General features: G+C 55.9%; 1 protein-coding gene across 5 annotated transcripts in view; it reads left to right on the top strand.

Annotated features, from left to right (window-relative positions):
• The window catches only part of DLGAP2 (DLG associated protein 2), a 145,426-nt gene that overhangs the window by 101,048 nt on the left and 31,982 nt on the right, over positions 1 to 12,396 (top strand). For all 5 annotated transcript variants that reach the window (XM_058659844.1, XM_058659845.1, XM_058659843.1 and 2 more), the window contains 2 exons: positions 1,989 to 2,197; positions 11,932 to 12,079. In XM_058659844.1, coding sequence (XP_058515827.1) covers positions 1,989 to 2,197; positions 11,932 to 12,079 — 357 coding nt within the window. The remainder of the gene's footprint in view (positions 1 to 1,988; positions 2,198 to 11,931; positions 12,080 to 12,396) is intronic.

The raw sequence follows: 12,396 nt of genomic DNA, 5'->3' as shown, positions 1-12,396 counted from the left end.
TGCAGCCTGTGTCTGGCAGCCCCCCAGTCATCCCTCCTCAACAGGACTCGAATTTGCCAGTTGTCGCAAACACAGGCAGAGACCCAGGGAGACACATGCATGAGGAGGATGTAAAGGGGTTGGAAATTCCAGCTGGAATTGTGGAGTGTGGTCGGCTAACCCGTGGGGCCGGGCTTGGTGGGATCATCAGGAGCCACATGGAGACAAGGGGAGATGGCAGGCATAGGGTGTGATCTTCCTTCCTTCTTCTGTTTGCTCAGGAACACCTTCAGGTCCTCCCAGCACCCACATTGCCCCTGTCCATCCCTGAGTTCCTGACCTCATGGCTACCCAACAGGGACCCTCCTGGGACAGGCCTTGCCGGCTCTCAGATGGGACACAGTGGCTGTAGGACCTCCCCAGGGATGCACGTGTGGCCTGGCTCTGTGCTTTGATATGCATGGCACATACACACCCAGTCTGTCTGCAGCATGGAGGGTTTGGCACGTGGCTTTCTGCAATGTACAGGGCTGGTTCTCAAACCCCTTTGTCCCTGGCAGCCCTCAGCTCACCAAGTCACCTATACCTGCACCACAGTCAAAACCATCACATGTAGCCAACACATGTGGCTGCCTCATGTGTGTGTCCCATGACCATAATATCATCCTATATGGCAGTCTTGTGTGACCAGGTGAGTGTCCTGTGTGACCAGGTAAGCATCCTGTGTTAATAAGCGGGCATGCTGCATGACAGGTGGGTGACCAGGTAGGCATCCTGTGTGTCCAGGTGAGCATATGCTGTGAGAGGTGAGTGTCCTGTGTGACCAGGTGAGCATCCTGTGTGACCAGGTGAGTGTCCTGTGTGACCAGGTGAGCATCCTGTGTGACCAGGTGAGTGTCCTGTGTGACCAGGCAAGCATCCTGTGTGTCCAGGTGAGCATATGGTGTGAGAGGTGAGCATCCTGTGTGACCAGGTGAGCATCCTGTGTGACCAGGTGAGTGTCCTGTGTGACCAGGTGAGTGTCTTGTGTGACCAGGTGAGCATCCTGTGTGTCCAGGTGAGCATCCTGTGTGACCAGGTGAGCATCCTGTGTGACCAGGTGAGTGTCTTGTGTGACCAGGTGAGCATCCTGTGTGACCAGGTGAGCATCCTGTGTGACCAGGTGAGCATCCTGTGTGTCCAGGTGGGTGTCTTGTGTGACCAGGTGAGTGTCCTGTGTGACCAGGTGAGCATCCTGTGTGTCCAGGTGAGCATCCTGTGTGACCAGGTGAGTATCTTGTGTGACCAGGCAAGCATCCTGTGTGTCCAGGTGAGCATATGGTGTGAGAGGTGAGTGTCCTGTGTGACCAGGTGGGCATGCTATGTGTCCAGGTAAGCATCCTGTGTGTCCAGGTGAGTGACCAAGTGGGCATCCTGTGTGTTCAGGTGAGTGACCAGGTGGGCATCCTGTGTGACCAGGTGAGTGACCAGGTGAGCATCCTATGTGTCCAGGTGAGCATCCTGTGTGTCCAGGTGGGTGACCAGGTGGGCGTCCTATGTGACCAGGTGGGTGACCAGTTGGCCATCCTGTGTGTCCAGGTGTGTGTCCAGGCAGGTATCCTGTGTGTCCAGGTGGGTGACCAAGTGGGCATCCTGTGTATTCAGGTGGGTGACCAGGTGGGTGATCAGGTGGGTGATTCAGGTGGGCGTCCTGTGTGATCAGGTGGGTGACCAGGTGGGCGTCCTGTGTGACCAGGTGGGTGACCAGTTGGCCATCCTGTGTGTCCAGCTGAGCATCCTGTGTGTCCAGGTGGGTGAGCATCCTGTGTGTCCAGGTGGGTGACCAGGTGGGTATCCTGTGTGAAAGGTGAGTGACCAGGTGGCCATCCTATTAGACTGTGGCCATGACATGTGTGTAGCTGTCTCACATGGCTGTCCTACATGGCCATGTGAACATGTGGCTGTATGGACCATGAGCACAGCCATGGGGCTGTCTCCTGCGCTGACACTGAGTTCCTGCTCTCTCCTAGGTGCCTCAGGACGAGTGGGGCGGGTACCCTGTGGGTGGCAAGCAGGATGAGATTCCCTGCCGCAGGATGCGCAGCGGGAGCTACATCAAAGCCATGGGTGATGAGGAGAGTGGCGGCTCTGACTCCAGCCCCAAGACATCCCCGAAGGCTGCCCGGCCAGAGCCCCTGTTGAGGCCTCTGGGTACAAGGCCACTGGAAGACCTGCACACGTAAGCACTCCCTTCCTCAAGACACTGGCGTGCTCCCGGAAGACATGCACTCTGGCATGTTCCATGGCCGGGAGGCAGAGCCTTACTCAGTGTGGTTCTGTGACATCGATGATTTCCTTCAAGGAGCACATGAGTGCCTGCCATGTGTGAGCATATGCCTGCCATGTGAGTGTATGATGCCATGTGATCATGTGCCTGCTCTGTGGGCATGCGCCTGCCCTGTGTGAGTGTGCCTGCTGTGTGAGTGTGTCCCTGCCATGTGTGAGCGTGTGCTTTGCTATGTGAGCATGTGCCTGCCATGTGAGTGTATGATGCCTGCTGCCTGCCCTGTGTGTGTGTGCCTGTTCTGTGGGCATGTGCCTGCCCTGTGTGTGCCTGCTGTGTGTGAGTGTGTGCCTGCCGTGTGAGCGTGTGCCTGCTGTGTGTGAGTGTGTGCCTGCCATGTGAGCGTGTGCCTGCTGTGTGAGTGTGTGTCCCATCATGTGAGGTGCATGTGCATTATAGACATCTCACAGGACTTCTGCCATGTCTCTGTAACTGCATCTTTAAAGCTCAGTATCTACATGGGGCAGTGAAGTAGCTTCAGGAATAGATCCTCAAGGTCGGTTCGTTTCACTAAAATACATGTTGCTCGTTAAACTCATTTCCCAAGAATGAGCAGAGAAAGCTGGGAGGGCAGCACAAACCTGAAGGACTTGGCTGTGGTCCCACTGTCCTCCTAGCATGCACCATGGTCCTGCTGTCCTACTGTATGTCCACTCTAGACATGACCATAGGCCCACCATCCTCCTGTGCATCCACTCCTGGCCAGCACATCTGGGTAGAAGCTGAGCACACTGGGCCTTGCCCACTTTTCCAGGAGAGCTGACCAGAGAGTAGGAGGGGAAGCAGTGTCCCAGCTGGGTGCTGGCAGCTGGAAGTTACAGCCTATGACAAGTGACTTCCCCAGGTTCACCTTTAGGCACAAGTACCAGGAAGGACACGGTTTCCTCCCATGCGTCCAAGGACCCATTGGCCTGTTCACACCCTGAGTGGTCAGCTGAATCACAACCAGGTCTTACCTCCCTCCTGTCTAAACCCTGTCTAAACCCTGTTTATCCCTTGGTCGATGCAGCACGAGTGCTGAAGTGTGAACTCCTGTGAGATGCGCTTCAGCCGACAGGGTCCTGCTTCTGCTTGTAGGGTGGAAAAGACCACTCCGGGAGCTGGAGGAACCTACTCAGCCTGTATCAGCAGCTCCCAGTGGATACTGGTGGCTGAGGGGTTAGCCCGGAGGTGAGATCTGGCAATGGCAGGCAAGCCATGGGACCAGGGGAGAACCGGCAGCACACAGGGGTGAGCTCAGCCACCTGAGGTTCACTTCATGCACTGTTGGTCAGCTCCCCACATGGTCAGCTTCCACCAGACCTCTCTTGCTGAGGATGCCAGGTCTGGACTGTGGACTTGAAGATAACAGCCAGGGTGTACTGGCCCCTCACAGGGTGCTCTTCCAAATGCCCGAGGCAAACTGTCACAGCCCTCAGCGAGCCTCAGGAGTCACTGCTTTCCAGGGGCAGTTGGCAGAGGGTCTGTCCCTGGAAGGGATGGTTGGCAGAGGGACCATCCATGTCACTGCTCTCCCTAGGGGGACAGGGGCATGGCCCGCAGAGGGACCATCCATATCACTGTATCAGTGGGAAGGGCGGTTAGCAAAGGGTTCATCTATATCATTGCTGTCCCTGGGAGGGGTGGTCAGCAGAGGGACCATCCGTGTCACTGTTGTCCCTGGGAGGGACAGTCAGCAGAGGGACCATCCAAATCATTGTATCTGTGAGAGGAGCAGTCAACAGAGGGACCCTCCGTGTCACTGTTGTCCCTGGGAGAGGCGGTCAGCAGAGGGACCCTCCGTATCACTGTATCAGTCAGCAGAGGGACCATCTGTGTCACTGCTGTCCATGGAAGGGGCAGATGGCATTCCCCAGTGACTGTTTGCCTGGATTAGAGAAGCATGTTCAGCAGCTGGCTCTGTCAGCCCTGCTCGGCAGTCATGTCACACAGCACCGCAACACTGAGTTTGGAAGCCTGCCTTGCAGGTGGCCCAGAGCCTTTCCCTGGATGCATGTGGTGCTCATCCAGCTCTGTCCCTCGGAGGCTTCGTATGTGTCCTCAATGCAGCTGTTTGGGGGGAGCATGTCCAGACTCCAACTGGGATGCAAATCAGTCCTTCACCGACAGTAAGCATGAAACATGAGATACCTCGCTGTGCCTCAGCCTGCAGGGTTCCCAGCAACTGTGTCACTGGGAGGAACACCCACAGGGCATGGGAGCACATCTAAATGTGGGCAGACCCCCCCTACATGGCCTATGAGGCATTGTTACCAGTCAATAAATACTGGTTAACCACTGGGGAGTTGCAGATCCATAATGCATATCCAAGCTGCTGGAATAAAGAATTGTTTTGTTATGAAAGTAGAGCAGTTTCATCTGGGGACCTTTGCTGCTGCTTATGCTTAGTTACTTTAAAAAGACAAAGTTCCAGTCATTTCCAAGCATGTATTGACAAACACAGTGTTCCTGGGTCTCACTCACATGTCAGTGCTGTACACGCATGTGCTGGTCACATCACATGTGCTAAGGATGCTGGCCTTACTGCTGGACACCTCCCTCCTGGCCCCGCGTCCTCACCAGCATCCTGACTCTGGGTCTGAGGACAGTTGCCCTGATGAACAAGTTGATGTGTGGCTCTGGCTGAGGTTTCTTGGCTGCCAGGTTTCACCGAGTACTATTTGACAGCTGTGTCCATGTGTTTTGGGGAGACCCTCTGTCCAGGTTCTGTGTCTGTTGGCTAGAAGTATTGACTGGGGGTTTATCATTGGCAGTCCCTTTCATATTCCAGATATTAGCCCTCTGACAGGTTTGGAATGTGTATGGTTTCTCTGCTCCGTCAGTGCTCTCCTCATTTGGTTGTTTGATGTGACTCTGTGTGTCTTGCTTTGGTTTACCACCTGCACTTTGGGGTTCTTGCCTTGAAGTCACCCTGTTTTCTTCCAGCTTTTCCTGATTTCGGGCCTTGCATCCAAGGCTCTCGTCCAATGCAATCTGATCTGTGTATGTGATGAGGGCAAGGAATCTGACTGTCCTGCAAATGTGTGGCCACTTTGACAGCCCCGTTGGTGAATGGCCATCTTCCCTGATGGGTGCTCTTGATGGCTGTGCCAGGTGGCTGGTGACTGAGGAAACTCCTGGGCATTCTGCTGTGTCTCCTGACTGCCATGCCAGGCATCTCCAGTCACTGCCGCTCTGCAGGCGGCTGCTGTGATGCCAACACTTGATGTGTGTGGTGCAGGCATCAGCTGTTCCAGGCCTCCTGTTCTGAACAATTCTAGCATCTTGTTCTGATATGGAAAGGAGGCACTGGTGCATTGTGATGGTTCTTCACTGGGTCTGTAGCTGGGGCTAGTAAACAAACTTGAATATTATAGAATCTGGAGCTTGAATGTGATTTGATGTCTGTGAGACATGACCCCCATGCGTCGTGATCCCTCCATGCTTGCCTGGCCTGACACCCGTGCTCCCTTCCATGCCCACGTGCTCTGATGCCCATGACCCCTGCTCCCTTCCATGCCTGAGAGGCCAAACACCCATGCCCTGTTCTCCCTTTCATGCCTGAGTGGTCTGACATCCATGCCCTGTGCTTGCTGAAGCGGGAACATGGTGCACTCCTCAGATCACACATCGGTCTCACTGCTGGTTACCTGCACACATGAGGGCAGAATGAGCACCTCAAACCATCTATGTGCAGCCATGACTCTCACTTTCCTGGTGGCCAGAAGGGAGCAGGTGCAGCCTCCCTGGAACTGCCTGCCCCTAAATAAACAATTGAGCTAATTGGCCACCATCTGCTCCCATAGAGCTCCTGTCACCTGCAACTGATGGTTTTCATTTTAGCTGAAAGGAGCCTGGAAGCATTTCTGTGCCAAGCTGTGCCAAACTGCCATTCTGCTTCATGCCAGATTGTTAGGCCATACTGGGGTCATACTGGCACCTACTGTGAGGACTTGTGGCTCCTGGTAGCAGCAGATGTCTGTCTCTGGAGTTAGGACCAGGGCAGTGGGACCTCACTGGGCACCAGGTTCCCATGGCAATGGAATGCCACTGAGCACCATGTCCCGTGACAGTGGGACCTCACCAGGCCCCAGGTCCCATGGCAGTGGAATGCCACCAGGCACCACATCCCATGGCAGGGGGACCTCACTGGGCACCATGTTCCATGGTAATGGAACACCACTGGGCACCATGTCCCTCTGCCTCAGGGAAGCACCCCCACCCCACCCCATCACCCCCCCACACACACCCTGCAGTCTGGGGCACCTGCTGTAAGGAGTAAGTGCTTTCCTGTACCATGGCCTCACACTCTACCTTGTTCCTTTAGCTGCTTCCTGGTGAAACTTGGTCTCATCACTGACTCCCCTCTGGTTCCTCCAATCTGTATACTAGCTAATGCTCTTATTCTAATGTTTTCAGTCCTGTTGGTTTTCTGAGAGATCAAAATCCCAGTGAAAAGAATGGCAAATTACAGCACCATTTTTTTTATAAAGATTTATTTATTTTTATTGAAAGGCGGATATACAGAGAGGAGGAGAGACAGAGAGGAAGATCTTCCGTCCGATGGTTCAATCCCCAAGTGAGCCGCAATGGCTGGAGCTGAGCCAATCCGAAGCCAGGAGCCAGGAGCTCTTCCGGGTCTCCCAAGGCTTTGGGCCATCCTCGACTGCTTTCCCAGGCCACAGGCAGGGAGCTGGATGGGAAGCAGGGTCGCAGGAATTAGGACCAGCCATCATGTGGGATCCCGGGCGTGCAAGACGAGGACTTTAACCACTATGCTATCGTGCCGAGCCCTACCACCCCATTTTTTCTTTGACTTAATTTCTGCTCTGGCTGTGCTTCTGGTGTCCTATTTCAGTGTCTGTTTTTTGTCGGCTGTAGCCGGAGCTCCCAGTGAAGGCCTGGAACTGGGAGGCTCCAGGCAGGGGGAAGGTGTGGGAGGAGGGTCATGCAGGGGGAAGGCTGCCACATGGGAAACCTAGGATGGTATCCATTCAAGTACCGGACCCCCTACCTCCACCCCGGCTTCCTGCTAGTGCCTACCTGGCAGGCAGCAGGAGCTCTGGCCCGTGTCTGGGCTCCTGGCTTCAGGATGACTCAGCTCTGGCAATTGCAAGCATCTGGGGAATAAACCCACAGGTGGCAAGTTTCTATCTCCCGCTCCACCTTTCAGATAAAATGCAAATTGAAGGGGAGGTTGTCCAGGCCCTGATCTTCTGGGTCAGTGCCTGCTGGGTGGCCACCAGGTGGCCCCATGGGTCAGTGCCTGCTTGGTGGTCACCAGGTGGCCCCATGGCTCAGTGCTTGCCAGGCAGTCAGCATATGGTCGTGTGGCTCAGTGCTCCCTGACAACAGGTGACTCTGGGGGTCAGTGCTTTCCAGGTGGTCAGCAGGGGATCCACAGACACCATCCTGACTGTCTGACCCAGGCTTTGGTAACTGTTCACTTAAATCCCAGATCCACAGACCCCCTGAGCTCCACCCCAATGGGGCAGATGGGAGGTGCAGCCCAGGGAGGGAGACTCCATAAAGCTGGTCAGTGGGAAGCCTGGCAGCCCTCACCCTCACCACAGCCTGTACGAGCAGCGTAGATGCAGTGCTAGGCTCATCTGGCAGCAGGCCACAGCTGATGCATGCATCCATCTGAGCGGATGCTGAGGGTGTGGGATCCTGGGTAGGACAAGCGGAACCCCACTCTGCATCTCACATGCCTGAGCAGCTCCAGTGGCTCTTCTTGTACCCACCCGTGCTGACACCAGCACAGGTCACGTCTGTGACCAGAGTGGGCCACAACTATACGTGACACTGATATAGGAAGTCTCGGGGGTCCTCAGTGGGGGTGGCATCCTCAGGGTTGTGCTCCCTCCTGTGAGAGCACACCTCAACCTCATGCCTCGCCTGTCAAGTGGTGGGACCGAGGCTATCATGTCCTTACTGCCAGGGCCTGAGCCACATGTGTGATTTGGTGGTGTCCTCCGCCTGCATTCTCTACACCGCTGTGAGTGGCCTTGGTCCTCCTTGTTCTTGGGGCCTCACTGTCTCTTCCCCACTGTGCTTTTCAACTCTCCACAAGTAGACATGCCCCCTCCAGTGCCCCAGCAACCCTCTGGGCAGCAACAGTACAAGGACGGGCTCTCAGGACCTTTGCCACCCATTCTGGGGGCCTCCTCACCAGTGTTCCAGCACCCATCAGAGTGGTACAGTGTGGCCAGTTGTCCAGGCGACAGCTGAGTGCCCATGGACCCTGCCCCTGCATGGGCAGATGGATTGAGGAAGGGGCAGATGAGTCTCGGGGGTCGGATGGCCTTCCTCCTAATGGATGTGGGCCTGACTGTGCCCCAGAACACTGCCCTCCCCCCACAGAACCCCTCTCGGCCCAACCTAGCACCTGCCATGCCTGCCATGAGCACCTGCTTGCTGCGCCCAGTGGTGCCCAGGGTGGCCTGCACCTCGGTCACTGTAGTGCTTCGCCACATACTACCCCCTCCACCAGGCTTTGTCTGCTCCTGTCCACTCCGGTCCCCAGGCACACAGACAGCTCCTCACCAGGCTTCCAGATCCCACAGCCCTGTCGGCTATCCTGGCCAGCACCCTACACTCAGCCGGCCCAGGCTCCTCAGCCGAGCCCATCCCAAGGGCCCAGTTAGCATGGACGCCTTATGACTGTCAGAGAATTCCTGTTGTGGGAATTTTCCATTCATAATTCTGTAGTCTCATGTGGAGCAGTTACACTTATTTTTGTCTTCCTCTATTTCCTGATTCGATTCTGATGTCCTCAAAGAAAAAGACAGCATCCACTCAATTTTATTACCCCATAGTCATCAACACAGTGACTACCTAATGAACACAGCCACCAGTTGGGTCCTGACCATATCCTGGCCCAGCGGGCAGTCACAGCTGGATGCTGTGTGCTGTCGCATGGGGCAGTCATGTCTGGGTCCTGACCATGTCCTGTCCCATGGGCCAATCACGGCTGGGTCCTGACCATGTCCTATCCCACGGGGCAGTCACAGCTGGGCATTGTGTCCTGTCCCATGGTGCAGTAATGGATGGATGCTGGGTCTTGTCTTATGGGGCAGTCATGGCTGGGTGCTGTGTCCTGTCCCAAGGAGCTGACCCGAATGAGTGCTGAATGTCCTGTCCCACAGGCCAATCATGGCTGGGTCCTGACCATGTCCTATTCCACGGGCCAATCACGACTGGGTCCTGACCTTGTCCTGTCCCACAGGCCAGTCATGGCTGGGTCCTGACCACGTCCTGTCCCATGGGGCAGTCCTGGTGGATACTGGGTCCTATGCCACAGAAGGGGACTTGACCCTCCCAGTGCCCAGCTATGGCACCACTGCTCCATCTGGGGCCTGCAGGGACTGGCAGTCTCATTCCTTAGGTAACAGAGGTTTGGGCTGGTGGACCTCATGGTGCTGGCCTACGCAGCTCCCAGCTTGCCCAGGGAGGGAAGGATTGTCACATCCACCCAACTCCCATGCTCCTTCTGGGTTGCCCAGGGAGTGGTCATCTGCCTTCCCAAGGTTGGAGTGGCCACCTGAGGTACCGGGTATCATGCTGGCACTAGGAGAGCTGGAGCTTCTGCCCCAGCTCAGCCCAGAGAGGACTGGGGCAGGAGCCACTTTGCAGAGAGCAGACACCGATAACGAGGGTCCAGAGCATGAAGGACCAGGCAGAGTCCTTTCCAATGAAAACAGGGCTGTGGGCTGTGTGATATTATGACCGAACTCAGGGTGATCATCGTAAGACCCTGCCAAAGCCAAGATGTCGTACATGCATGCAGTGGGTAAAGCTTCAAGTCCACAGAGAAGTTGATGAGTGGGACCCTCAAAGCCAAGAACCACAGGGAATGAGCTGGCTTTGGGGCCCCACACTGGGTGGGAGCAGAGAACCACGGGGACTGAGCTGGCTTTAAAGTTCCAAACCAGGTGCACAGGAAGCAGAAAGAAGACCGCCGATGCCTCTAGAGGCCTCTGGACAGTACTGCAGAGACGCATCTTATAGGACAGCCAAGAGTATGCTGAGACAGTGCTGGCTCAGATCCCAAAATCCAAGACCCTTTCAGTGCCAGCATGCTGCCACCAGTGGAAAAATCCACACTGGGAAATTTGGTTTCATGCACAGAACTATTCTGAGATCTGTGACATTGCCGTCAGGCTCTGCTGTGAGACGTGTATGGCACACACAGGGACTTCTGACATTGCAATCCCATCCCCCAAGATACCTTGTCACATAGATGCGGTGTCAAAAATCTGAAATGCTTCTGGTCCAAGCTTTAGATTAAGGATACCCAGGTTGTGAAGGCTTAATACCCCGAATGCGCCAGGAATTGCAGCAACTGGAAACCCATTACTGCGTGGGCCATGGCGTTGAGTTGTCACTCACATGGGCATAGGTGTCCTTCTAGAAAGTTCAGTTAAGAGCCACGAAGGAAATCAAGTGAAAGCCACAGCGAGATGCAGAGCTGCTATGGTGCTGCTCATGCAACCCCAGGCCACATGTACTTCAGACAGGCAGGCCCAACATGCACTGTGAGGCCTGGGGGGAAGCCATGTCCTCCTGTGAATCGCATCCCAGGGTGGCTACCTCTCCTATTCCCAATGGCGCCATTCTGGTCATGAGGACAGCAGAGCTTCCTAAGCCCCGTCAGAGAACAGCAGATCCAACAGGTCACTAGCAAGGGACGCCACATGGCCAGAGCAGGAAGGAGATCAACCGTGCTCCATGGGAGCCTAGAGGGCTCCCTGCTGAGCAAACAGGCACAGGGGAGACACGGCCTGGCCTATAGCCCCTTTCCATACAACTGTCGTGAAGGCAGAGTGGCCCAGGGATGGGTCTGGGGGAGTGGACAGCTGCCCTCAGATGCCATTCACTATGGACACTGTTTCCGATGGGAGTCCAGGCAAATGTGTCTCTTTGGAGGAGCTCACTCACCAGCCCCTCAGAGCTTCTGGACCCAGTTGGGGGGTGGGGAGCAGGTTCTCCCCATGCAGCCCACCAACTGTGGCAGCAAAGACCTGAAAAGGCAGGTTCCCTTAGTGACACAAGCCTTCTGTGGCAGGGTCAGTGGGAGCTGCAGCTACAGGACAAGGCTTATGGTCAGAGGCCCCCGCAGCCCTGCAGTGCAGATGCGGAAACACACACACGTGTGCGAGAGTGAAGGCAGATTGTAGAGACCACCAGTGGCCCTGGCAGCATCTCCTCTGAGCTTACCTGCATGATGGGGCAGCATCAGGGTTAGGGTGTGGCAGGTGGGGCCAGGGCTACCAGAACTGCAGGAGGACTGGGCTAAATAGGAGGAGCCCAGTGTCCATGTGATAAATCCACGGTTTCACAGACGAAGCCAAACACACCAGATGTGCATTGTTGCTGCATCCAGTGCCCAGAGCTGGCCCCCACATTCCCACTGCATGCTCAGGGAGCATGAGGCTGCCCCAACACTGACATAGCATCGTGGCCATCCACACTATGAGCTCTATCGGCTCTGGCACCTGAGCGTCACTCCCCAGTGGAGAAGCTGCTTCCAGCACAACACTGTAGCTGCCTTCCTGGTGCTTCTGCAAGAGCCAGCATCCAGCAGAAGCTGAACAATGGTCCTGTGCTGCAAGGCCCTCACCACGCCCACTCTCATTTCTCTCTTGTAGACAGAGCTACCTGGATGCGGCCAGTGACGTGCCTGTGGGCCACAGCCTGGAGCCATCTGCCAGCTATAACTCCCCCAAGTTCCGTTCCAGGAACCAGAGCTACATGCGGGCCGTCAGCACCCTGAGCCAGGCCAGCTGTGTGAGCCAGGTGGGGACCCCTCTGCCCCCCGGGGCCCAGTCACGGCCTTACTTGATGGGAGATTCACGCACATGGTGAGATTGAGCCAGTAGAGGACTGGGTTCCCCAACCCTGCTGACAATGGGTCAGCCAGGCCTCAATCGCAGACCTGAATGGGCAATGGTCAGTGCTGGGATCGTTGTCCCATACAATTGGGGCTAGGGAAGCTCCTGCCCAGCACGTACTGTGGGCCTGGCCTCAGCTGGGACCAGGACCTGTTCTCCCCCAACCACTGCAGGACTAAGGAGGACCCAGTGTCCCACAGGAACATGACAGAGACCAAGGAG

Source organism: Ochotona princeps, unplaced genomic scaffold, assembly GCF_030435755.1.
Source record: "Ochotona princeps isolate mOchPri1 unplaced genomic scaffold, mOchPri1.hap1 HAP1_SCAFFOLD_116, whole genome shotgun sequence".
NCBI classification, from domain to species: domain Eukaryota; kingdom Metazoa; phylum Chordata; class Mammalia; order Lagomorpha; family Ochotonidae; genus Ochotona; species Ochotona princeps.
Note: the sequence above shows the minus strand (reverse complement) of the source record. Positions and strands in the feature narration are given on the sequence as shown.